Source organism: Pithys albifrons, chromosome 4 (genome assembly GCF_047495875.1).
Source record: "Pithys albifrons albifrons isolate INPA30051 chromosome 4, PitAlb_v1, whole genome shotgun sequence".
In the NCBI taxonomy this organism is placed as follows: Eukaryota; Metazoa; Chordata; class Aves; order Passeriformes; family Thamnophilidae; genus Pithys; species Pithys albifrons.
This window is the reverse complement of record NC_092461.1, coordinates 68,409,772-68,437,264: the sequence shown is the minus strand read 5'-3', so window position 1 is coordinate 68,437,264 and position 27,493 is coordinate 68,409,772. Positions and strand designations below refer to the sequence as shown.

Genomic DNA, 27,493 nt, shown 5'->3' with positions numbered 1-27,493 from the left:
CAATTCCATGCATTTTCACATTTGCTTTAGGTCCTGTAATTTTTTTAACACAAAAATAACACCAAAAAAGGCATTCTAATGTCTATGATGGGCTTAATAGGGATTAAGCACTGCTGTATCTTTCTGTACAGAATAATAAGATGAAGCAACGTAATGGTACACTTGTACAGCAAACCCAATACCGGCTAAACCACACAGTTGTGTTGACAATGCTGATTAACTGCTCTACCTTGCATTTGCAGAGATTAATTTCATGTGAAAGCATCCTAATAACAGATGTTCAGACTGAGCTCTGCTATTACACAACAGGACAGTAAATTGGCCAGTAGGAGATTTGGGTCTTGCTGAGAGATAATGATGAAAACCTGTCAGTACAGCAGTCAGTCTACTTCCCAACAACCTAAAACCACAAACCCTGCTTATACTGCTTGCATGAAAAAACATGTAATGTCTTCAGCATATCCAAAGTCTAACCAGGCAATCAGTAGTATAGTCTCAAGCTGCTAAAATTTCCCTTGAATACTTCTGCCTGATGCAAGGTAAACCAAATCAGCTAAAAGGATGCCTGGTCTATGACTATTTGTGAGAGTCTCACTACAGGTCTGTCCCCTTTTTCAATGAAATAAAGTAGGCATTCACACAACAAATATGTACAAATGAACCTTACTAGTCAATACTTATGGGCCTATTTTCTGTTGCAGGACCTTTAATTAAAGTGGTATTGCAATGCCTGTTAAGGCCTCCTGCAGCACTGACTGCAACTATTAAAACTCAGCAGTTATTGTTTATGCGACTTTTGTCCTTTATTCCACTGCTGTCCAAATTATTTTTCCTTTAATTCCTTCCTTCTGAGGTTTTAATCCTTCCATCCCTATGCAGACATTAAACAAGAAGGGCTTCTCAAGGGTATGACATGCTGCTCAAAACAACTGAAGGTTCAGCAAGACAGGCCACGTATCATTATATTTAGTACAAACAACACAAAGCTTCAAGTCTGTTCCCATTGTCAATTTTATTCAAAAGGTGTCTTCTATACATTTTTAATATCCAGAAATAAATATGAAAGGCTTATACAAATATGAACACTTAAGAGTACCAATACTGCCCTTCATTTTTTTATTCATCTTTCAATACTTAAAGGGACAAAACTGCAGTAAATAGCCCACATACTTAGTAAAATAAATTTTACAAAATCTTTGATAACAAATGTCTGTTCATGTCTAACAGAACTTTTTAGATTTTCTTTTACATATATATGGAACTTCAACACAGAGTATGTTCAGCTGCCTCTGAGATGCTTGCAGTATTGACTGATGTACATTTTCTTCAAGACAGTTAAAAAATCTCATACTTAAGTTATAGTCAAATGCAGGAATTTGGCATTATTATTTTAATGACCTACTGTATTAATATAATATTTTAAAACATGTATCAATAAATTAAAAAGAACACAATCGTGCCTTCAAGTAAAACCCAAGTAATTTAAAAATCTTCAGAATGGGCATTTGCTTTTATAAACATGATTCTTCACAAAGTTTTAAAGAATTTAACACCACATAAAATGCTTCGTATATAAAATAACATCACAAAATTAAGTAAGCTTTTTGCTTCTCGTATAACATAATTGATAGATACTTTTCCATAAAGTGGTATTTTTCTAATGTAGGCCATCATCCACATGCACTTATGCAATGTCAGTAATTCACACATTTAAAAGAACATAAAGCAAAACATGTGCTTAAATGGTGACAGGAATGGATACTAAACTCAATACAACTGCTCCTTCAAAAGTTGGATTTGGGGTTTTTTGGGGGGTGCACATGTTTTTTTTTTTTAAGAAAAGGTCAAACCCCAATAATACTGAAAGGAGACCATGTCATACAGCAAAAACCTCTTTTGTCTTTCCTTAAGGAATTTGTCCTCATCACAGAACAGTAGATTAAACTCTGGAAATCACAACATTTCAAATATTTCCTATTTGGACAATGAAAGGGCAGGCTTTAGTTCAGAAAAAATATAACAATATAATTTGATATAAGTGCACAACTCTTTCCTGTTGATTCAACTGTTTTCACTTAAGGAAAGTATACAGAACTTCCCTCTCAACCCTGATTTAATAACTTATGTAAATAACTCTGAAGAATATATGTATGTTTCACAGTTTACTCACACACTAAATCTAAAAGGCATTTGGGAATGTCTATCCTGCTTTTCAAAAGAACTTCTACTTTTAAAGAGTGTTATCCTTTTTTCTTCCCTTCAAAATAAACCTTTATGAGCTCATCTTACTAAACAGTACTCTCACTTCCACATCTTGATGTTTAAATGCTTGGCTCTTGCAAAATTCTTGCAAAAGAGAATTTGTAGATTCAATGAGAACTATATGGGACAAGTCTCTACTGAACGGCAGATATCCAGTATCCAGTGGCTTGGCTTGAAACAGCAGCTGTGTTCTAGGGTTCTCCCTCACTGTATTGGAGGCGTTTCAGTATCAAACTTGCTTGGATCACTGCAGTTCGCTAATCAAATTTCACTCCTCCAAACGCTTTCTGAGCTCACCCAGTAAAACTAAACACTTTCCAGCACAGGTTTTGCAGTCATTGCTACAGGTTCTGCAGGCCGAAGGTCAACTGTTTGCCACCAGAGTGAGAGTAACAGCCCAAGCAAAGTTTTCATACATGTTGTACGGCATTAATCTGGCCTGAAAAACCTACTTACAGGGATGACGATTGAGACAGCAAAACTCCAGATCTGAAGTAGAGGATGTCAACACACCAAAAAAAGGACCATGTCCATAAAGGCTTTATGAAAAAAACCCAACAAAACAAACCAAAAAACAACATCCCAGACACTTTCAAGGTAGGAATGCATTTATCAAAAGTTAAACTTTGCTCCATTACGAATGATTTGAAGTTTGGATTTCTGAGTTTTATACTGGACAGGAGAAAGGGCCAGGGCAAGGGACTTTTACCTTAAATTTTACAGCAGTATCATTAGGACAGTATTTAAAATCTATTATTAGAAGAATGAATAATTTACAAGTGTGACTTTAAGAATATTACAACTAAATAGTAGTTTAAGTTCAGAAGACCTTAATCATCTTTCTTTTTTGTTTGAAATCGTTCCATTAAAGCCCTAAATATATTTCCTGGTATTTTCTGATGTTTTTCTATTAGAGCTTGGACTGCTGCTTTTGCCTGTAGGAAAAGAGAAAAGGTTTTGGTAAGATTAAGTCATCTTTATATTGCTAATGTATGCACACACTTTCTAGGCTCTTCTTCATCCTTTCAAATGCCACAGAACTACTGCAAGTACAAAATACTGTTTTTCCATATTTAAGACCACAGGATATGATTGCAGCAACACAGCCATGAAACAGACCAACAAACAAGTTTTTATTCTCTGATAGCTGTGTTCATAAAGCTCTACTAGTGATATTCAAAAATAAAATGACAAAAAGTAAATTAATTAAGAGATCTAGGCCTGCAAAGCATGTCAGTGCCTGCATGCTGTACTGCAAGTCAGAAACTCATAGGCATCAGGTTTGCATCAGTAACACTCTTCAGGGTCCCTGAACTCTGCTTCTATACACACTCAGAAGCAGAACTGGAAACACCATTGTGACCCAGCACATTTGACTTGCACAGAGCAATGACACCTGTATCCAAGCCCCCAAAAGGAACTAGTCTTGTAACACACACTTAGCTCACTTAGCTGCATGTGACAGCAGCCTCCACTTTCACGGAAAAACCAACCAGGCCAAGGAGGTTCACAGCAGCCATTCTTATTATAAAAGCTTTATAGGGAACATTTAAAAGCAGGGCAATATGCAAAAGCTATGGTGAGGACACACTGTAACCTTCCTATTCTGCCTAGAGAAGCACAAAGAGAATTCTTAAGGTCAGAGACAGAACTGAGAATTTTTTGCCTTTGTAAATCAGTAGTCAGCAAGAGGAGACAATTGTTGGTATGAGCTCCCACTGTTTATATGAAGTATGCAATTAACTGTTAAGTCCTGGGAGAAGGACTTTAGAGATCTGGACCTAAGTGTCTCCAAAGACCTAACATTTGCATTAGACAAAAAAGTGAGTTTAATTTTTTTCTAAATATAATTGCAAAAAGCAAACTGTGCCACAGCCTGAAACATGAGACACAACTTTAAAATCAGTCAAACTAACTAGGATTCTGCTTCAAAAATACAGATCACTTCTGTGCAGCTGTGATCTGGCATAATCATGGATAATTAAATATTATGACTACAGACGTAATAAGTAAATTAAACTTGGACAATTATTCTCAGTTCAAAAAGCAGAACTGAAAGGCACAACAATCTAAATTTAACTGAAAAGAGAGAAATATATCTAAGAAAATGGGCATTGACCAAGGAGAGACTGTGAGATGCTTCAGAAGCATTACGATGGATTAAGAGTAATAGTACTATGAAGAAGCAGAAGCAGTCACTCAAACTGAATGTTTTGAAATATTTAGAAAATAGGATATTTCTGAGAAAAAAGGACAATAAAGCTTTTTAGAAAAAACAAACTGAACAAAGGTTATACATAAATCATTCTGCACTGTCGGTAAAAGTTTCGGGGTTTTTTTTTCTGTGCATATGAAGGGACTAACATATAGTATTCTAGGGAATTCACATTCTAGAGGCCTTATCTAGCAGAATTTGCATTTAAGTCAGAGGCAAGTGAGGGCTGGCACAAATGAGGATGCCAATGCACATACGAAAGTCATTTAAACACACATTCTCTCCTGAAAGTCATGAATTCTGAAGTCCTGTCAGACTGAAACTCCAAAAGAAACAACTGATTTTTTATAACCAGAGCTTAAAATAATGCAGATAAACAGTTTAAAGTAATATTTAAGTCACTTTGCAAAGACCTAATCAACAAATAAACAGATGAGAAGAGACAACTAAACTGACATTGGCATGGTCAAGAAGCAACGTCTTTCTCTCAAGTGAAGGCTTCAGAATGTTTTAAGTGACCATCCGTGGAGCTTTCGAAAAAGGCTATTTCAGCCTACTTCACCTCACTGCTTCACCACTTACCTGGTTTATGTCTGTGCATTGTGACATCTACTAGTGAATAAATGAACATGAGGATCTGACAATCTTTCTACAGAGCACCCATATCTGAATTAGGGGAACATTTAAAAGTTAACTGGTTGAGAAGTTGGAGGAAACAGAATAGGATTCGGTAGTGTGTGTGTGTGTGTGTGTGTGTGTGTGTGGCTCGGCTTCTCGACCAAAGATTTGGGAAGGGCTGTCCCCACGTGGGTGTGCCCTTCCAGCCTGCGCAGTGGATTTTAAGTGAGGCTCAGCGTGCGCAGAACTGGCCCCACCGTTTAAGTCCTGAGGTTCACAGAAACACACTAGACAAAGCAGTGAAATTATTTACCTTTTTTTTAATTGCATGAAATTCCAACAGCTTATGAACACAGATATGGTATCTTTGAAAGGCTTCATTAGTATCTTTGTGAAATGACTAAGGAGTAGAACACTTCCCCTTGGGTGAAACACTTCTCTGTTTATCAACCCAGAGCTGTCTTATCTGACTGAACTTCTTCACTCTTTAAAGCAAGATGGTTCTCAAAGCAAATATAGGGCATAATAAACTTTAAAAGACCTTGACAGCCGCAAGTTGTAGTAATAAAAAACAGTATTTAAGAAGGACATTCAGAGTTAACAAGTCCAAAACTAACCAAGATTCACCAAGTTTTATAACTGGCTCCTAGGCAGAAATCACTTGACAAGACTATTTCAGTGGTTTTTATCACAATATTCAATACTAAGTAAGTAAATAAATAAATAACTTACCTTTGCAGCTAGTTCCTCAGCAGTCATATTTGGATCATATGGAATGGGTTCTCCAATAAATGTGCGCAGCTTCACTGGAAATCCACCATACAGGGGAACTATGGCAATCTAATACGTTCATACAGTGATCTAAGTATTTCTAAGGTGAAAAAAATTTAGGGGAAAGGAAGGGGGGGGGGGGCGAGAAGGAAGTAGGGGGGGGGGGGGCGAGAAGGAAGTTGACGGGGGGGGGGCGAGAAGGAAGTTGACGGGGGGGGGGGGCGAGAAGGAAGTGGGGGGGGGGAAGGAAGAGTGGGGGGGAAGGAAGAGGGGGGGGGAAGGAAGGGGGGGGGAAGGAAGGGGGGGGGGAAGGAGAGGGGGGGGGGGAAGGAAGAGGGGGGGGGGAAGGAAGAGGGGGGGGGAAGGAAGAGGGGGGGGGAAGGAAGAGGGGGGGGGAAGGAAGAGGGGGGGGGAAGGAAGAGGGGGGGGGGAAGGAAGAGGGGGGGGGAAGGAAGAGGGGGGGGAAGGAAGGGGGGGGGAAGAAGGGGGGGGGAAGGAAGAGGGGGGAAGGAAGAGGGGGGGGAAGGAAGAGGGGGGGGGAAGAAGAGGGGGGGGGAAGGAAGAGGGGGGGGAAGGAAGAGGGGGGGGAAGGAAGAGGGGGGGGGAAGGAAGAGGGGGGGGGAAGGAAGAGGGGGGGGGAAGGAAGAGGGGGGGGAAGGAAGAGGGGGGGGAAGGAAGAGGGGGGGGAAGGAAGAGGGGGGGGGAAGGAAGAGGGGGGGGAAGAAGAGGGGGGGGGGAAGGAAGAGGGGGGGGGAAGGAAGAGGGGGGGGAAGGAAGAGGGGGGGGAAGGAAGAGGGGGGGGAAGGAAGAGGGGGGGGAAGGAAGAGGGGGGGGAAGGAAGAGGGGGGGGGAAGGAAGAGGGGGGGGGAAGGAAGAGGGGGGGGGAAGGAAGAGGGGGGGGAAGGAAGAGGGGGGGGAAGGAAGAGGGGGGGAAGGAAGAGGGGGGGGAAGGAAGATGGGGGGGGAAGGAAGAGGGGGGGGGAAGGAAGAGGGGGGGGGAAGGAAGAGGGGGGGGGAAGGAAGAGGGGGGGGAAGGAAGAGGGGGGGGAAGGAAGAGGGGGGGAAGGAAGAGGGGGGGGAAGGAAGAGGGGGGGGAAGGAAGAGGGGGGGGGAAGGAAGAGGGGGGGGAAGGAAGAGGGGGGGGGAAGGAAGAGGGGGGGGGAAGGAAGTGGGGGGGGAAGGAAGTGGGGGGGGAAGGAAGTGGGGGGGGAAGGAAGTGGGGGGGGAAAGGAAGTGGGGGGGGAGGAAGGGAAGGTGGGGGGGGGAAGGAAGTGGGGGGGAAGGAAGTGGGGGGGGAAGGAAGTGGGGGGGAAGGAAGTGGGGGGGAAGGAAGTGGGGGGGGAAGGAAGTGGGGGGGAAGGAAGTGGGGGGGAAGGAAGTGGGGGGGGAAGGAAGTGGGGGGAAGGAAGTGGGGGGGGAAGGAAGTGGGGGGGGAAGGAAGTGGGGGGGAAGGAAGTGGGGGGGAAGGAAGTGGGGGGGGAAGGAAGTGGGGGGGGAAGGAAGTGGGGGGGGAAGGAAGTGGGGGGGGAAGGAAGTGGGGGGGGAAGGAAGTGGGGGGGGAAGGAAGTGGGGGGGGAAGGAAGTGGGGGGGGAAGGAAGTGGGGGGGGGAAGGAAGTGGGGGGGGAAGGAAGTGGGGGGGAGGAAGAGGGGGGGAAGGAAGAGGGGGGGAAGGAGAGGGGGGAGGGAAGGGAAGAGGGGGGGGAAGGAAGAGGGGGGGGAAGGAAGAGGGGGGGGAAGGAAGAGGGGGGGGAAGGAAGAGGGGGGGGAAGGAAGAGGGGGGGGGGAAGGAAGAGGGGGGGGAAGGAAGAGGGGGGGGAAGGAAGAGGGGGGGGAAGGAAGAGGGGGGGGAAGGAAGAGGGGGGGGAAGGAAGAGGGGGGGGAAGGAAGAGGGGGGGGAAGGAAGAGGGGGGGGAAGGAAGAGGGGGGGGAAGGAAGAGGGGGGGGAAGGAAGAGGGGGGGGAAGGAAGAGGGGGGGAAGGAAGAGGGGGGGAAGGAAGAGGGGGGGGAAGGAAGAGGGGGGGAAGGAAGAGGGGGGGGAAGGAAGAGGGGGGGGAAGGAAGAGGGGGGGGAAGGAAGAGGGGGGGAAGGAAGAGGGGGGGGAAGGAAGAGGGGGGGGAAGGAAGAGGGGGGGGAAGGAAGAGGGGGGGGAAGGAAGTGGGGGGGGAAGGAGAGTGGGGGGGAAGGAAGAGGGGGGGGAAGGAAGTGGGGGGGGAAGGAAGTGGGGGGGGAAGGAAGTGGGGGGGGAAGGAAGTGGGGGGGGAAGGAAGTGGTGGGGGAAGGAAGTGGGGGGGAAGGAAGTGGGGGGGGAAGGAAGTGGGGGGAGGAAGTGGGGGGGGGAAGGAAGTGGGGGGGGTGGGAAGTGGGGGGGGAAGGTGAGTGGGGGGGGAAGGAAGTGGGGGGGGAGGAAGTGGGGGGGGGAAGGAAGTGGGGGGGAAGGAAGTGGGGGGGGAAGGAAGTGGGGGGGAAGGAAGTGGGGGGGGAAGGAAGTGGGGGGGGATGGAAGTGGGGGGGGAAGGAAGTGGGGGGGAAGGAAGTGGGGGGGGGAGGAAGTGGGGGGGGGACGGAAGTGGGGGGGAAGAAGTGGGGGGGGAAGGAAGTGGGGGGGAAGGAAGTGGGGGGGGAAGGAAGTGGGGGGGGAAGGAAGTGGGGGGGAAGGATGTGGGGGGGAAGGAAGTGGGGGGGAAGGAAGTGGGGGGGGAAGGAAGTGGGGGGGGAAGGAAGTGGGGGGGGGAAGGAAGTGGGGGGGGAAGGAAGTGGGGGGCGAAGGAAGAGGGGGGGGATGGAAGTGGGGGGAAGGAAGTGGGGGGGGAAGGAAGTGGGGGGGAAGGAAGTGGGGGGGGAAGGAAGAGGGTGGGGGAAGGAAGAGGGGGGGAAGAAGTGGGGGGAAGGAAGTGGGGGGGGAAGGAAGTGGGGGGGAAGGAAGAGGGGGGGGAAGGAAGAGGGGGGAAGGAAAGGGGGGGAGGAAGAGGGGGGGGAAGGAAGAGGGGGGGGGAAGGAAGAGGGGGGGGGAAGGAAGAGGGGGGGGAAGGAAGAGGGGGGGGAAGGAAGAGGGGGGGGAAGGAAGAGGGGGGGGGAAGGAAGAGGGGGGGGAAGGAAGAGGGGGGGGGAAGAAGAGGGGGGGAAGTAAGGGGGGGGGAAGGAAGAGGGGAGGGGGGGAAGGAAGAGGGGGGGAAGGAAGAGGGGGGGAAGGAAGAGGGGGGGGAAGGAAGAGGGGGGGGAAGGAAGAGGGGGGGAAGGAAGAGGGGGGGGAAGGAAGAGGGGGGGGAAGGAAGAGGGGGGGGAAGGAAGAGGGGGGGGAAGGAAGAGGGGGGGGGAAGGAAGTGGGTGGGGAAGGAAGTGGGGGGGGAAGGAAGTGGGGGGGGAAGGAAGTGGGGGCTGGGAAGGAAGTGGGGGGGTGGAAGGCAGTGGGGGGGGCCAGGCAGTGGGGGGGGAAGGAAGTGGGGGGGGAAGGAAGTGGGGGGGAGGAAGTGGGGGGGAAGGAAGTGGGGGGGGAAGGAATGTGGGGGGGAAGGAAGTGGGGGGGGAAGGAAGTGGGGGGGAAGGAAGTGGGGGGGAAGGAAGTGGTGGGGGAAGGAAGTGGGGGGGGGAAGGAAGTGGGGGGGGGAAGGGAAGTGGGGGGGGAAGGAAGTGCGTGGGGGGCAGGAAGGTGGGGGGGGAAGAAGTTGGGGGGCGGAATGAAGGTGGGGGGTGAATGAAGTGGGGGGGGAAGGAAGTGGGGGGGAAGGAAGTGGGGGGGGAAGGAAGTGGGGGGGAAGGAAGTGGGGGGGTCGCGGAAGTGGGGGGAAGTGCCAAGTGGGGGGGGGGAAGGAAGTTGGGGGGGTTCGGAAGTTGGGGCGGGATGGAAGTTGGGGGTGGGGGAGGAAGTTGGGGGGGGAAGGAAGTGGGGGGGGAAGGAGTGGGGGGGAAGGATGTGGGGGGGGAAGGAAGTGGGGGGGCGAGAAGGAAGTTGGGGGGGCGAGAAGGAAGTGGGGGGGGCCCGAGAAGGAGTTGGGGGGGCGAGAAGGAAGTTGGGGGGGGCCGAGAAGGAAGTTGGGGTGGGCGAGAAGGAAGTTGGGGGGGGCGAGAAGGAAGTTGGGCGGGGGCGAGAAGGAAGTTGGGGGGGCGAGAAGGAAGTTGGGGGGGGCGAGAAGGAAGTTGGGGGGGGCGAGAAGGAAGTTGGGCGGGGGCGAGAAGGAAGTTGGGGGGGGCGAGAAGGAAGTTGGGGTGGGCGAGAAGGAAGTTGGGGGGGGGCGAGAAGGAAGTTGGGGGGGGCGAGAAGGAAGTTGGGGGGGGCGAGAAGGAAGTTGGGGGGGGCGAGAAGGAAGTTGGGGGGGCGAGAAGGAAGTTGGGGGGGCGAGAAGGAAGTTGGGGGGCGAGAAGGAAGTGGGGGGGGGGCGAGAAGGAAGTGGGGGGGGGCGAGAAGGAAGTGGGGGGGGGACGAGAAGGAGGTGGGTGGGGACGAGAAGGAGGTGGGGGGGGCGAGAGGAGGTGGGGGGGCGAAGGAGGTGGGGGGGGCGAGAAGGAGGTGGGGGGGGCGAGAAGGAGGTGGGGGGGCGAGAAGGAGGTGGGGGGGGCGCGAAGGAGGTGGGGGGGGCGAGAAGGAAGGTGGGGGGGGCGCGAAGGAGGTGGGGGGGGCGCGAAGGAGGTGGGGGGGGGCGCGAAGGAGGTGGGGGGGGCGCGAAGGAAGTGGGGGGGGCGCGAAGGAAGTGGGGGGGGGCGCGAAGGAAGGGGGGGGGCGCGAAGGAAGGGGGGGGGCGCGAAGGAAGTGGGGGGGGGCGCGAAGGAAGTGGGGGGGGGCGCGAAGGAAGTGGGGGGGGGCGCGAAGGAAGTGGGGGGGGGCGCGAAGGAAGTGGGGGGGGGCGCGAAGGAAGTGGGGGTGGGCGCGAAGGAAGTGGGGGGGGGGCGCGAAGGAAGTGGGGGGGGGCGCGAAGGAAGTGGGGGGGGGCGAGAAGGAAGTGGGGGGGGGCGAGAAGGAAGTGGGGGGGGCGAGAAGGAAGTGGGGGGGGCGAGAAGGAAGTGGGGGGGGCGAGAAGGAAGTGGGGGGGGGGGCGAGAAGGAAGTGGGGGGGGGCGAGAAGGAAGTGGGGGGGGGCGAGAAGGAAGTGGGGGGGGGCGAGAAGGAAGTGGGGGGGGCGAGAAGGAAGTGGGGGGGGCGAGAAGGAAGTGGGGGGGGCGAGAAGGAAGTGGGGGGGGCGAGAAGGAAGTGGGGGGGGCGAGAAGGAAGTGGGGGGGCGAGAAGGAAGTGGGGGGGGGCGAGAAGGAAGTGGGGGGGGGCGAGAAGGAAGTGGGGGGGGGCGAGAAGGAAGTGGGGGGGGGGCGAGAAGGAAGTGGGGGGGGGCGAGAAGGAAGTGCGGGGGGGGGCGAGAAGGAAGTTGGGGGGGGCGAGAAGGAAGTTGGGGGGGGGGGGCGAGAAGGAAGTTGGGGGGGGGGGGGCGAGAAGGAAGGTTGGGGGGGGGGGCGAGAAGGAAGTTGGGGGGGGGGGGGGCGAGAAGGAAGAGATTATTATGTAAAGTTTTTTTCCCAGTATGTCTCAACATTGAGACTGGCTTATAAAGTAATCTAGCCCTCGACCCATTTTCTCAAACAACATGTCATCTCAAATGCTCTTCTACCCTTGATTTACATTTCCCAAAAGCTGTATTAATGCTACCATCAGATTGTTTCTACCCTAACTTGGAGTGGAATCTTTCCTGAAAAGAGTAGCTGAAATGAGAAGGAAGAGGAGGAGAAAAATTCAATAGCTGCCTGCCTGGAAAGGACAGGAATGCTACACATTACAAGTTAAGAGATCCAGCTCATTTTACAGGTTAGCATAAGAAATTAGTACTGGAAGACTGCACTGTTCAGTTCCACTGTGATCTAGTGAATCAGAAATAGCCTTATCTACCTAAAGGTCAGTCATGCTAAACCCACTGAACTGCTCCTTCAGATCACACACTAGTTACAATGAAACAATATAAAGAAAAAAACATATTTCACTCAGCTCTAAGAGGACACATCACCTTCCCTACATGCCACCTTCTAAGCATTTATCCAAATGTACCCAAAAGTGATTCTTTGAAGGATGTGTGCCAATACTATCTTTCTCAATTGCAGACAAGAAATTCCATTAACTGAGGTGCTGACATAAGAAAACCATTTCTGGTCAAGATGTGGAATTTTCTGTACACAACCTATAAAGACAAAGAATATTCCAAAATACTGAAACTGGAGCACTACTTCCAGGGGATCAAGAGCTCAATTCCTCTAGGAACTCTGCTGTAAAATGCAAGTAGCATGAATTATTTTGGCTTCAATTTCTTCTGTTTGGGATGATTCTCCTGAATACAGCAACAATTAATTGCTATTTATTTTTGTACAACAGGACAAATAGGTGAATTATTCTGAGCTTTTACATGTGATGCCTTGGCTTTCTCCATGCAATATTTAGCTCTTAATTAGAGGGGGAGAGAAACAGAACTGTGTTGCCCTGCAGTCCTCTGATGAAACTGATGGTGCCATACTTTAGGCAGAGTATGTGGCGTGGAGGAGACTGTTCAGGCCCCTTCTGCTGGACAGTGAGTTGGAAAGCTTAAAGAAAGGGAGTTTAACACTAGAAAACAGCAGAGATGAGAGCATCTAATTATCCCAGAGGTGGACCCTTCAGACACAGACCCATCTATTCATGTTCTGTCTGGAAGTCCCATAGAGATGAGGAAAGAGAGCTGGCAAATGCAAGTTTCTGTGAGGAACCACAGGTCTAGTGCAAAATAGTAAAACAACTACAAATTAAACAATAGTTCAAATCATTCAAAGTTTAAGTACAGGTTGAGGGGTAAGTACAGAGCTTTAGCAGAACATTTAAGGAATTACATATCAGTTGCAAACCTGTTTGCTTTGCTTCTTAACAGACAGCAGAAAACCTAGGGTTGGCCAAGCAGATGTAAGCAGAGAAAAAGCATAGTAAATCTTTCTGCCTTTTTGTGGCTCTTTTTTCCCTTCTTCTACTGCTTCTGTAAAGGAACACTTTTGTGAAAGTAACTTAGATGAGCCAATACCACATCTAATGCTGATATGAAAACCTAATAACATCTCTGAACTCTGCCAGAGAGTAAGCCTCAAGACACAAGGCTGTGTTAAATCTCAAATTTATATGGGGATTTATTCTAAAGAGATAGGCTAGATATATATGGAAAAATAAACTACAAAAAAAAATAGGAAAATATCTTACTTATTCCTCCTAATGTCCTAAAGCCTTCTCGAACATTTTGTGTAAACATAGGAATGATGGGCTAGGAGGGAAAGAAAATAATTAAGAATTTAATGAAGATAGTGCTATCTGAAAAACTTCTACCTTACTTAAACAAGCAGATTAATTTCAGAAGCATTTCTCAGACAAGGACATAGAGAGAGTAAAACAAGTATTCTTAATTTCTTCTGTGACCTTCTGCCATGAGGTTTCAAGGAATCACTGTTTCAGTAAGTCCACTTTCTCAAAGCAGTGCAGAATTTCAGAACCTGCAGAGCATTCAGGTATTCCTCCCCCCATCCAGCAGTGTTTGCACAGATGTTACTTAACTGTTTAAATCTCTTACCTAATTTGCAGTTACATTCAAAGGGAAGAATTCACAGGATTGGGACACTAAGCTTGTCTGATTCGGCTCTGCTATGCTGATGGTATTGCTTCACACAGGATGTGACATATTCAAGACATGTCCATGATTTATTTCTGCTGATGAATACTTGGAATGGTGTTGAATATTTCAAGTTTTTATTGCTGTTTTTGTTTATTGCAAACAGCTGTCAAGATTTACAAGAACCATAAGGGGGTCAACTACTATATGAAGTTTTTCCATTATCATTTTATAGCATGTACCCACTGTACATAATATCATCAGAAAAACAGAACTCTTCATGGGATTTTCATACACTCAGATCCTTAGTAACTTTTTAAAGACAAGCATGGAGATGAGCTAGTACATAAAACTTTTCAGAAAGGTATCACATTGGTGCTTTTTTTGCGGGGGGGGTGGGGAAAGTCTGTATATATTATGATGCAATTACAGAGAATAAAGAGGAGGGCAGTTGCCTAAACTGAATTACAAACTTTATTCTAGAAAAATCCTATTTGGAACATTTTACTTTTGACATAGAAGTAGAGATTTTTGTATGCACCACATTAGTTTATATGACAAAAATTCTGGCAAACAAACCGCTGAAATGAGACTATTTCAATGAGTCGAATTGTAGACACATTTTTCTGACATTTCAGACACATTTTTCTTTCCATGAGGAGTTCTGCTTACAATTCAAGGCGACTTAAAGTTCATCTTCAATCTAAATAAAGATATTTTTCCCACTCTCAGCCTGCCTCTGACACTACTCCTTTTTCACTGCATCTCTCAGTTGTCTTTTTTTTAGGGGGATGAACACACAAGACCCTTATGAGCACATAAAGGGAACTGAACACACATTCAGTAACATAAATGTAACTAATACCACTAGAGTTGAATCTCAAATATGGCCTTTCACATGCTACTGCGATACACTAGAGAACCTTTAAACCTGCTGAAAATACCCTGTTTAAACAGTGCTATTTTCCTTGTGAGAAAAGTGACACACACTTGTGTCTTAAAAGCATTTTATTTCTGTATAAAATCCAGAGATTTAACCAGTCTGTCTTTGACAGTACCTAAATATAAAACTTTTGGTGAGACTTACTTTTAAATTAGGTATATGTAGGCAGACCTATGGACATATGCACACACCTTTCAAGTAAAAATACAGAATGAGAGGGACTCTGAAGTGATTATTAAAATATTTACAATTCAAATATATCACACAGTGTTGTGCCTTTCACAGTTGATTCCCTATGAATAATTACCTGCCTGCTGACCAAGCACAGTGCTATACATTAGAATTGAAGAGAGTTCACAACAGTGACCAGCATCTCCTGATACTCATCCTGGATATCCCTTACTACCATAAAATGCCAATACACTACATAGTGCCAGTGAGTATACACTCTGCTGGCTCACACCATACTTCAGTCAAAGGAGAAACAGGAATGTTGATGCAGCGTTGCTTCCCAGCCATTCTGGTCAGGGGTTAAGCAATCACCAACCTGACCAGGTATGTGTAAAACAGCAGACTCTTTTAACAGAGAAACCATGCTGTATTTCATCTCTCATTCTTTTAACTCTGGATTTCCTGACCACACTATTCTTACCTGACTCTAAAGCCTTCTTATCTATCAAAAGCAACAGAAAGTGTCTTGCAATGTAGTTATGAGAGCAAGTAGACCACATTCATGACAGCCAGCACTGTAACAGCAAATATATGATAATCAAAACAGCTTTACCTGGAAGAAAGTATTAATAACTTAGCATTCTTTGTGTCTCTTCCATGATGTGCCATACTTACCACTTTTGCATCAATAGCCACCTGAGCAAAGCCTTTCCGATTGCTCCACAGCATAGTGTACATCTCATCACTAAAGAGTGCTTCCCGAACCCCACCTGGGGCAATGGCTAACAGATGGCCCTTCTTCAGAGTACTGACACAAGCTTCTCTTGGTCCAGGTATAACTCCATGTACATCAAGTAATAACTTCAAACCTGTAGGGTAAGATAACAGTAATTCAGAAAATGGTAATTCATACAACCACTGCATACAAATTCCCAACACGGAACACTATGGCTAAAACTTACTTGTTTAATAAGCTGTAGTTCCCAAGAGAGACTGAAGCATTAAGTCCTGCTTATAGATTTTGGGCCGTAAACTTGATGATTATGGGGGTTTAGTGGCTTTTTGTCCCAGTTAAGTCAGCTAATATCTCATGATCAGAACTAAACTAAAAAAAATTGGCAAGCACTCTGACATCTTTCAGGTGCCCCTTCAAAGGGGTTGGCTCCAGGGCACTGGCTCCTTGCTCAAAGTCTACTATTCAAATATAGCAAAGTCCAAATAAAATGTAACAAGAAGCAATACCAGCAAATCGTTGTGGCTTTTTTGTTCTGTGAACTTTGGCAAAGAGCATAAGAATGATTCACTTTCTTTGTCATGATCTGTATTACAGATCACTGCAGCACTTGACTCCCTGGTTCAGTTTGTGACTACCTGGACAGCCTTTCATATAAAGACCTGGCAAGCCTGAATTGGGCATATTCATCTTCTGTTAATATTATAACTAAAATTTGTTAACCTAATGTGAAATAAACTCCTTGTATCATCTTTAATTTGAAATTTCATACTCGCCCTACTCTCCAAGAAACAACAGAGTATCAAAAATTTGCTTACAAGCATCAAATGGGAGCATATCTGATGAATTTAGACAAGTCTAATGTTAAAGGACAGAACTAGAATAAACCACTGTTTGCAGAAAATCAGGCCTATTCACTTGGTTCAATGAACTTTAAATTTATACAGTATTATGAGTATTGTATACCAAAATGGGAACTTCAAACAACTGAGCAGTATGGACAACATTACTTCTTTAAGTTTCTCACTGACACAAACAACCTTATCAACCACAGACAAGGAAACAACTGATCTAGTCCTGTTTGCCTCTCAATAACAAATGAATAGCTGTCAATATGAACACATATTTGTTGCATATACACATATGGTGAAGAAGAGTCCAAACACAGTTAGGAAGACACATCTGTCTTCTTACAGCTTGCATAAACTAAGAGCTTGGGAAGAAAATTAGGAGGCAATGTATCACTAGCCTAGTCTTAACTAAACTCTGATCTCTAACTTGTCTTTGTAGTTCATGTGAGTATAATGACTCCCGATTCATCTCTACACACAATTAGGATCTGTCCACAAACATGACAACAGAACAAACAGAAGGTGCTGTACATCTGCCTCCTATTTTGCTGTGCCTGCCTCGCACGCTGCTGGGGACATTCACAGTCTTGTCTAGTAGCATTTGCAGAGAGGACACCTGAAATACACTTTTTTCTAAAGTAATGTATTTCAGGTGCTTTGCCTGTGGGATCTTCAATAGCTGTTTTTTACAATGTTTTACATTCCCAGACTAATTAAAGCTCTATGGAATGTACCTGGTGTAAGAAGACGCCTGTCTCAAAGTCCTTCCTGTCAGAGAGCTCAGGAGAGAGACAAAACAATCATAAGAAGGGTTGAGCTGAGCAGGAAAAGAGACTCCAAAAAAGCAGAAGGTGTGACAATATTCTTCCTTTCTTCATTGGATATGCTGGGGAAGGGATAGGGAAGGTGCATGTGATAGAGAAACACTGTGAGTTCATAGGTCAGTGTAGGAGTAAATAAATCTTTTCCAGAAGTTATTGCTACTGAGGAGGCAGTTATTCTTGCTAAGGAGTTCTCCTGACTGGAACGAGGCATCTTTCCCAGAGACAGTTTTAGATGTTTCTCCGCACACATTCCACAGGACCTGATTCCCCAGGCACAAGAGAGAGAACGCTCACAGATGCTACAGGCTCTTACCAGCCAGTGAGGGAGCCGAGCAGGTGGAAGACGTGATGATAAAGCCCCAGGGAACGAATGGGAGGTTTGTCTTTTCTCAAGCCTAGTGCTGCTCCCAGCACTGCTAGGTCTTTGTTTGTAAGCTTTCAGCATCCTCACCTCCAAAATAAACCCTTCTAAATCCTTTGCACTGCTTCGGCATTTTGGGGGGAATATCTGCATATATTTTGCTTTACAGTCAGCAAAGTACGAACAGAATACAGGCAAAAATTTGTACTACAGAACAGTTTTGGAGGAGGTTTCAGGTCTTCACAAAACTTCTCAGATACACTTCTCCCTTTGATTTTCAGTATAAACTTTATATTCTGAGCTGTACTTCATAACCTGGACAGCAGAACATACATTACTATCAGTGCTTCTGCTCCAGTAGCAAAGAAGAAGAATGTGCCTCTGTTACAATAGCTGAGAGACAGGAACTAGTGCAGTGGCCCTGAAAGGGCAGGCCAGACATCTGTGTACCATGCAAAGTACCTGTGTACCAGGCAAAGGTTGTCACGACGTCAGAAAAAACACTGGAGTAGTACCTGGCTTTTGCATGTAAGTGAACAACAATTCATTTTTCCATTTTAAACAACAAAACAACTCTCAAAAATATCTAAACACCATTTTTCAGCCTCCCAGAGCATGAAGGGATACTAATTCTTTCAGATACCAAGAAGTCCAATATTAATTTTAATCCACAGTTCAGCCTGAACTCTGCCCTTCACCCCAACATACTCTTCTATTTTCCCCAACATTGTGTCTGCACCAATATTTGAAAACTCTTTGGGGAGTACCCAGTAATGCCTTTAACATTGCTCTCATATGTGCACTATATATTTTACTAACTTAGCCCCGTTAACATCAGGACTTGTTGACTATGTTGTAGTAAGACGGCTAGGATGTCACCATTTTTCCGTGGTTGACCCTTAGGACCACAGACAGAGAGGAATCATTTGGATCACTGAATCCAGCCTTCCACAACTGTAGCTAAGCACACCTGTGTATCTGCCAAGCGTCTAGTCCACCAGATACACATACAAGGTGGTGCAAAGTAACAGATGGATTAACTACTCTAATTAGCCAGATTGCTCTCAGTATATCAGGAAGTAAAGTTTACTATTTCTTAGTCCCCTGAGCCCCCATAAGGCAGCCGAAGACACCTGACTTACTGTATCACAGGGAGCTGCGTTTAGAGGCACCTAGGAAAGTCTACAGCAAAAGTTGCTACATTTTCCCACCCCGGCAGAGCCAGCCTGCCTGGATACCAGCTACCCCACATCAGCGCCATAGAAGTGCCTAGAGCTGAGCTAACCAGTGGTTGCCCAGCAGAGGGTATTTATGACAACACTCAGAGGTGCCCAGTAGCCATTCCAGCTCAGGTTTACCCAGGGTCTAAGTCCAATGGTTGGCCCCATTCCCCAGTCCTGCTGGCCTCTCCTCATCTTCGTTACTCCATCCTGCCTGCCTCTCCTCATCCTTGCCATGCTTGGCCTGCTCCTGCCTGCCCCGTGTCTTGTTGGTTACTGTGGTAATAGACTGTCCTTTTCTCTATCTCTCCCTCACATTTTCCCCTTTTAATCATTGTCAAAATAAAGCAATTAGCTGTTTGAGACTTAACATCGGAGTTGCGTGCCTTAATCTAGCCTTCTGAGTAATTAGTTAAAAGAACTGGGTTACTGTTTCTGATGGAACTGTAACAAGAGGAGCCACAGCTCCTTTCCTCTGAGACATTACAGGAGAGGGGCTGCCTTAGTTCCCTAAAATAGTAGACAACCTTTCAAAGAGGGCTCCTAGATGACTCTAGAAAGCAAACATGGCCTATACTATAGCAGAGGGTGATGGAGAAGAACACAAGTGAATCTCAGCCTTCTCCCAAACAGTACAGTGAGGAGTTTCTCTTAACTCAACTTAGAGAAATCAATGTGTTCCTGAGAATTACATAGCTAAGAATCTAAAAGAAGCAGAAACCTGGAATATTGTTTGGTTTTATCCCTGTGGCTAACCTCCAGTTATAAAAAAAAAGAAAAAAACCAGAAGCCACAAGACCATATTTCATATCCTTCTTCCCCAAAATGCAAGCAACAAAAGCATACTTAATACTGACACAGTATAAACTGAGACAATCAAATCATGTCCTTCTGCATCAACATGAAGGAAAGACACATTACAAAAATCACACAGGGCAATGTTCAACAGGAATCACCAGGTAACTGTACAAAGTCTCCCATTAGGTTAGATTCACTTCCATTAAGCTGTCTATTTATTTCAAGACAAGGAGTAGGGAGAGGCATGTCTGATGCATTGCAGGCATCCCTTAAGAGACACAGCAAAACTGTGCAAACACACTTCAGTTAATTCTAGTTAATTCGGGACAGCAGTGCCCCATGCAGAAGATGCAATGAGACTGCACACTGGCAACTGCATACTGGCATGGAGCTGGGATTCAGTCACGGCACAAGCCACTCCTCACAGCTATTCATAGAATTAATAATCGCAAAATGAAAAGAATCACTAAATTATCTAATCCAAGAGTGTCTAACAGACCTCCCAAATCCTCCCCCGATTTCCCCTGCACTGAGCATAGTAACTTTTGTTAAAACGCCTTCTGAAAAAGTATCCAGTTTAATCTGAAGATTTAATCAAGCTCAGACAGCCTTAGTACTAGGACAAAATCATGCAGTCTTTCTGTTTGATTCATAAAAGAAGCAGCATCCACCTGGGCTGCCAGTCATAGATTACTGTACAGATTTTTAAACAATCCAGAACATTTTCTGGGCTCTTTGGGCTTGTCTTCCATGAATAGCCTTAATTTCTTCACAGAAACAGAATTATGTAGATTGGAGGGAAGCTCTGGAGGTCATCTGGTACAACCTCCCACACAAAGTGGGTCTGACTAGATCAGACTACTCAGGGCCTCACCCAATGGAATTTTGAAAGTCTCCAAGGATGGAGATTCCTCAATTTGTCTAAGCAATCTGTTCAGGTATCTGATCACTCTCATGGTAAAATACCTTTTCACATGTCTAATCAAAATTTCCTGTGTTTTAACTGGTCTCTCTGTTGCTTCTCTTTCTACTGTTGTGCACTTGTCAGAAGAATCTGACCCTCTTTTTGCATCTTTCTGCTCGGTTGCTGAAGACAGCAATACTATATTCCCCCCATCCTTATCTGGTACAGATCAAACAAATCCAGTTCTTTCAGCCTCTCCTTAAACACTGTGTGCTCCAGCTCTCCATCATCTACTGAATATGCACTAGTGTGTCAGTTTGTCCTGTACTGGGGAGTCCAAAACTGGACACCATACTAGGACGTGCTTGCACAGGTGCCAGGCCAAGGGATAAAACCTTTTCACTCAAGCTGGTGAAATCTTCAAAGTCTCCAGGGATGGAGATTCCCCAATTTGTCTAAGCAATCTGTTCAGGTATCTGACCATTCTCATGCTAAAAAAAGCTCAGCATGCACTTCATCTTCTTTGCTGCAAGGGCACACTGCTGACTCACTCTCAACTTGTGGTCCACTAGAATGCTAAAGCCCTTTCCTGCACAGCTACCTTTTACCCAGGGTACTGTTGCACATAATTGCTCCATCCCAGATGCACAATTTTACATTTGCTTTTCCTGAACTTCATGAGGTTTCTTCCAGTTGACTTCTATGAAGTCTCTCTGAACTCAAGGTCTAACCCCCTATGTGTCAACAACTCCCAGTTTGGTATCACTGGTGAATTTGCTGTGCATGCTCCAAGCCCTCATCCAGTGGTCCAATAAGAACAATAAGCAGCAGTGGTTCCAGGATCAATCCCTGAGGAATGCCTGTAGAAACCAGCTGTTAGCCAGATGTTGTACTGCTGAACCCAGTTCTTTGAGATCAACCATTCAGTCAGATGTCTCTGCAATGTTTCTAAATGATATTTGGGGGACTTGCCCTTAGAACCTTATTGTAAGGCAGAAACGGAGAAAAACAACATAATATACCATTTGATAAACAACTGTGCATAAGTATTATTTGATACAATATGGAGCAAAATCTGCATTATTAAATAAGTTATATTAGTCAGCGGTATGAAAAAGATTTGATAGCCAATTGAAAAAATCTGTTGGCAAAAGCAGTTGTAGAGCCAAAGCCATACTGTGGTGTTTTTGGGGACTACGGCTGAAGAAATAAAGACACTAGTATCTTCTGAACTAAGAAATAAAACTATTCTAACAAAACAACAGTCTTCTCATATGAATTGTTTCCACACAAAGCATCAGTACACTACAAAACACTCCTTGTAATTGATTTTGTGAATTGACAGGTTTTTAGTCACAAACTGAATCTGGGAAAAGAAATGGATACTACTGTATTTCACACAGACAAAAACCAAAACACTCACATAATTAATTTCACCCATCAGCAGTGTATTTCACTAAGCTGTCCAGTCAAAATCTTGGCCTAAAGATCTTTTTCATTTTCTTCATGCTTCACCTCATATTTCACAGAAACATGCTGGACACTTCTACAGCTTTCATCCAAAAACACTCTACTCAAAACAGTCTTCTTCAGGACAGGTTCTGCTGCTCACCATACTCAGTTGGGTGGGATAAGAAAACACATTGTTTCTCCAGACTAGTATTTTTAACTTTAGGGGCATTGGTTCCACACAGTTTAATTCTTAATCAGGTTACACCTCTCATTCTGCCTATATTAATAAAAAAGAAACATCTTATTTAAGTCTTTGATAATCATTAATACAGAAATAACTCTTTCTCCTGTGATCTCCTATTTGTTTCTAAACACCACAGAGTCACATTGGAAGGTGTTGCCCAGACAGGAGTATGACCCACTCTCAGAAACTCATTTGAAAACATGTGAGAGACATGTTTACATGAGAGAACATGTGAGAGACAGCTCTACTTCAACATTTTCACTAAATTTGTCTTAATGTCTGTTCTGAAAGCTGTGTTTCTGTGACACAATTTCTATTAACTACACCATTGAAATAAGAGTTTCAAAACTGCCTGTTTATAATGAAGTATGTTACCTGGTATTCTAAAGACGAAATGATCAGCTACCACGCGGCAGTGTCTCTTCCTTATCATCAGAAGTCTGGCCATGAAATAGATACAGTCAACAGGAGTAGCTCCATGATAAAACACAACAAGCCCTGGTCCTTCAGGAATATTTTCCACACCATGAAGCTCATAACCTGTTAAAAGTGTAACAGATGTCACAGTTTGATACAATCTATCCCAATGAAACTAACTTGCAGCGAGCCCAAACCAATACCTATTGAGAAGTAGTAAGAGCAAAGCAACCTTCACTCAAGTCAAGAGGAGACTTGAAGCATTTACAGGAAACAGAAGCTCCTCCACAGAAAATACAAGTTCCATTTAAGGCAGAAGTACCACACTTAAAAGAAAGAAATAAAAAACACATCAAAACACCCAGTCTCACTGTCTTGAACTATACCATTTTTCCTTCAGTTTTCAGTTCACTGTCTTCAAGGCTGCAAAGTCCTCTGAATCAATCGTTCAAGAGAAATCACAAGGACTGGAGAGGTGAAATAACTATTCCAAGCTATTATTAACCAGTGACTGTTTAAGATTTGACATGTCAGCATCCATATTTACATGTCACCTTTTACTCCAGGGTATGAAGCTACTTTTGTTATTTCTTTCCAAGTTATACCTGCTCCAGTTTTCCATCACTAAGTACTAAAAGCTAGCTGGGTCTTTATATGTTTAGCTGAAAAATACATAAACACACATAAGTTTCTTACTGAACTTACATTTCTATTTAAGGGTGCAGAAAATGTTTAGTTAACACAAAATATCAAAATGCCTCAGTAACATATTAATATCCAGTAGTATTGTTACAGTATCTTGCTTGTGTTTTTTGCAAAATAAATACACAAACAAAACCAACAAAACTCTGTCTGCAGTTCGTATTTCAATATTTTTAATTCTGAAAGTCCTCTTGGCCCTTCTCCCTCTGTTTTACTTTGTGTACCTGTGGAGCTGCAACATATTGAAAGCCCATCACCTGTACCAGTGCAAGTGACCCCTGACTACAGGTATCATGCACCAGTTCTGGGGGTCAGTTTGGGGCTTTTTGATTGTGAGTGAAGTTGTTGTTTTCATTTGTTGGGGTTTTTTTTTTTTGTAATGCTGTGAGATTTGGGGATGAAAAGTTCTTCCAATGATATATTGATTAATCAAGTAAAGAAAAAAATAACTGCAAAACATTTCATTCCTTAGCAAGAGAAGTGTATAAATAACAGGGAAGCAGCTGGAAGGGCAGAAAAAAGTCACAGCTGTCAGTGAGGGACTAGATAAGAATCTTTTCTGTGCAAATAAAAAGTCAGACCTTAGAAAAAGAAAAAAATTATTAAGGTTTAAAAGAGCCAAGGCCTTAAAAATCATTTTCTTATGAGAAAAGTAAATAGCTCTTTATTGTGAAGTGAGCATTTTAAGCTGCCTGATGTAGCTGTTGATTTTGATGTAGTGTACTTTCCTGGATTTGAAAGTTACATCTTAGTCTTACAAAGCCTATATGATACAGCTGCTGCACCATCTGGTTATCAATGCCTTTAAAACCCGCTTCCCTTTGACTAGAGAACAAATAGAGATGATTTTCAAGACGGATTTGTTCTTTATGTAAATTGCTCTTATGCATCTCTTTCTCCTTTAGCTGCATCTAGACTGAATGGCTCTGAAAGAGGCTTATGATTTCCTCAGAAAGAAAAACCAAATCATTTATTAAGTCTGCCTTTATAAAAAAATAATAGTAGAAGGACAAGGAACAGGGCCTTAGTTTTGACATTCTAGTAGAGAAACTAGTTGTCCAAAATACATAGAAAGAAAATAACGTATCGTTCCATAACAGTTTTAGGCTCTAAAGTTAATTTCAAGAAGCATCTAGTGAGTGAATTGAGACTTAAGTGCTTCTTTTAGCTCTCATCTGGCATTTTATGTAAAAGACTGGTTAAATACAATTAAATTATGCTAACACATGCTGACATACCAGCTATCAGGGAATTGGCATTTAAATTCCAGTCTTCATATATTGACTCCAAAATAATATAATTAATTTACCTAATTTTTAACATAACAAACATTTCAGGTGCTCTTCAAATGAGGAAATCCAGGGGTAGTTATAAAAAGTGAAAGAGGAAAAAGAAAGCAATTAAAAAATAGCATATATATTCAGCCAGAAGAAGGAGCTCATTTTGTAACACCAAAGGAAAAAATGCATAAGGCAAAGATTTCACATACACAAAAGTCTCAATGGTTTGGGTTTTAACTCTCAAGTACCACTGGCCATCATGGATAAAACAGAAAACAAACCCGTCCTGCACTGGCATGCAATAGTAACAACAATCAGGTATATATTGATAATCTTGAAAGGTAAATGAGGAATAAGAGCTTCATCAGGTTTTAATGAAATGTCACGTCTTGCTTACCATGCCATATTCTTCCATGTCCATCCCATAGGGTAGCCAACATTTCTGTTGCACCCAGCCAAACATCATGAGAATAAGCTTCCTTCAGTTCATTCTTCCTTTTGTAAATATGAACAAAGAGAGCAGAAACGTAGAAGAGGACGACAATGACTCCCGGGAGTATCAAAACTACTACGAGTGGAAAAAGCACCCACACCAGGTAGAACGCGAAACTCAGATAATCTCCTATATGCTCCACGCCAGTCCATTCTTGCAGAATGTAACTCAGGCAAGTTAAGTAGGACAAAGGTATCTGTCCTGCACTACAGGATTCATTTCCACCTGTCATTTCCTGTTAAAATTTAAAAAAAAAAGTAGATTAATAAATCGTTCAAAAAGATAGACCTGTCTTTATTCATAAATCACATACGCATTTTATTAATGACCACTTACCCCACTTCCCATTAGCACCTATTAGAATCAAAGGTACAAGCAGCAAAATTTCTGCTTGATTTTTACAGTCCTTTTCTTTTGTGTACTGGAAATGTTGACAATTCTAATTTACAAAGAAGGTGCAATTGCTTACTTTCAGGCTAGTATTCTATCTTATTCAAAATTGTTGAACTTACACAGATCCAGAACATTGATACCGTTACCAATACAAATTAATACTGCAATTTTGATTTTCAGAAAGCTGTATTGATAGTCAAATGTATTGCTATAGTAAAACAAAGCCTTCTCCCAAGCACTAACTACAACAGGAAACAGCACAATCGCAAATCCAGTGCTGTAAAAAACTCCCTCATGAACACCTCCACTAACTACAACCATTTGAGGACTCGGAAATAAGAAAGTCTCAGGCCTAGAGAGACCTTTAACTGTATCTGGAAATTTACCGCTCATGAAATGCCAAGACCCAGAGCACAAATACAGAGAGGCAGCAGAAAAGACATGGGAAAAAAAAACTCAAAACACAAAGGTCACAGAAAGTCCTGTAAAAGCTTTAACTGCTCTGGCTTTACTGTGTTTGTGTATAAGAATCTCCCTTCTCCAGTGCCAGCTCCTGAGAAGTTCCTGGGCTGGTATTTCAGGCTTTCTATAACTCTGGAGCAACACTTCTTTCTTAGCTTTGTATGATTTAGAGGAAAACTTGCCATTCACCTCACCTTACAAGTATGAGACAACCTGAATGCTTGGCTCTTTTAGCTACAGTGCTTGAACAGCATATGTAATACCTTGGTGGACAAAAGTTATTCTAGTCTGCGATAAAGTGGTGGTCAAGACTCAACATTCTGCTAGCCAGGACTAAGAAGAAAAACATATTTCAACTATAACGTGACTGTAGAGTGAAAAGGATTAAGAACAATATTTCTGAAAGAATCTAAGCTCAAGGTTGTTGTGGTTTGGTTTTTTATTAGAGTATGACTTACAGTCTTTATGACGGCAGAGCTCCTATTCTAGACAGACATATGTCTATCATTCCTTTACTCTTGCTCTGGTTTTGCCAGAAACAAGTGACTGGAACTCAGAAAATAAGTTTGTTAATACTATCAGAACCCCAATGACAAAAATTATGATGCGAATCAGTTTTATTCCACATCTGCCATAAGACATTGAAATATGTACCATATTGGAACTCATCTCACTTTCCCCAACTCAATTTTCCCTCACATTCTAACAAACCAAGGATGTCCCTTTTCCTTTAGATTTGAAATCAGCCTCTACCCACATTGCTCAAGATAACTCCCACTAATGAGAAGAAAGCTGATCTCATTACAAGGCCTTTGCTCCCATGATCCATGTCTGTTCCACTAATTCAGGCTTACAACATTTTGCTTCCCAGCATATTCTTTGCTTCACAGCATGACAGTGACAAGCAGCTGATTTACCTTCAGCAATGTGCAAGCACACAGCATTAGTGCCACACACTTTACTGATTTCACGCACACATGTTTGGGGTGTGTATTAGGGGGAAAGGAAGGGAGAGAGTGATCATGTGGGAGAGCAAGAGAAAGCTCCTTCTCATTCCTGTTGCCAGACCCAAACTCCAGAACCTGTCAGGCAGCAAACACCCACAGCAAGTATAAGAAACACAACTTGTGAGGCCAAGCAGGATTTGAGTAGCATTCAACACCACAATATTTATTAGATTGTTATGCCTGGACTTCTACAGTGGTTCCACCTACCACCTAGAGAACAATATGGAGCACGGGTTATGGCACAGAAACAGTTTTTCAAAACTGAGAGGTGATTATGTAGCTTAAAAGATTATTTAAAGCTATCTTCTCCCACTGATTATAATTTTAATTGTTTATGGCTTTCTCCAAATCCAAAATCCCCACCAAGTAAATTTAAAGTCCTGTCCACACATGTCAGTCTTGCAAAAATCTTACGTGTCCTTTTGCCTGCAATGTTCGATGCAATACCTCAAATGCAATCATCACAGTACTCTAAGTTTACTTGCATATCTATGTGCTAACCAGTAACAGAAGTTAAAATGTGACAGCCTGTGTGGTACCAGCCACAGAGGTAAGATCTAAAGTGCTGCCTTCTCTTAGGAACCGTCAGCTCTACTCTGAACTTTTTCCTCATCTTGAAGATAATCATAGAATAATTTACACTGGAAACAGCACTGAACAGCACTCGTCCAACTTCTTCTAGATGGATCATGTTGCTCAGGGCTGGCCATATCCAGTCCAGTTTGTATTATCTTCATGGATAGATTCCACAGCTTCTTTAGGCCCCCAGTCTAGGGCTTG

The 27,493-nt window shown here is 44.5% G+C and overlaps 1 protein-coding gene across 1 annotated transcript; it reads right to left on the bottom strand.

The window, feature by feature from the left end:
- Positions 1-993: 993 nt before the first annotated feature.
- LOC139671536 (DGAT1/2-independent enzyme synthesizing storage lipids-like) lies at positions 994-27,493 on the bottom strand. Its single transcript, XM_071554530.1, is given in 8 exon segments — positions 994-3,197; positions 5,828-5,928; positions 5,931-5,966; positions 13,056-13,116; positions 15,248-15,441; positions 22,335-22,499; positions 24,756-25,086; positions 27,354-27,493. Coding segments are annotated over 8 exon segments (1,044 nt in total). The 5' UTR covers positions 27,405-27,493; the 3' UTR covers positions 994-3,092.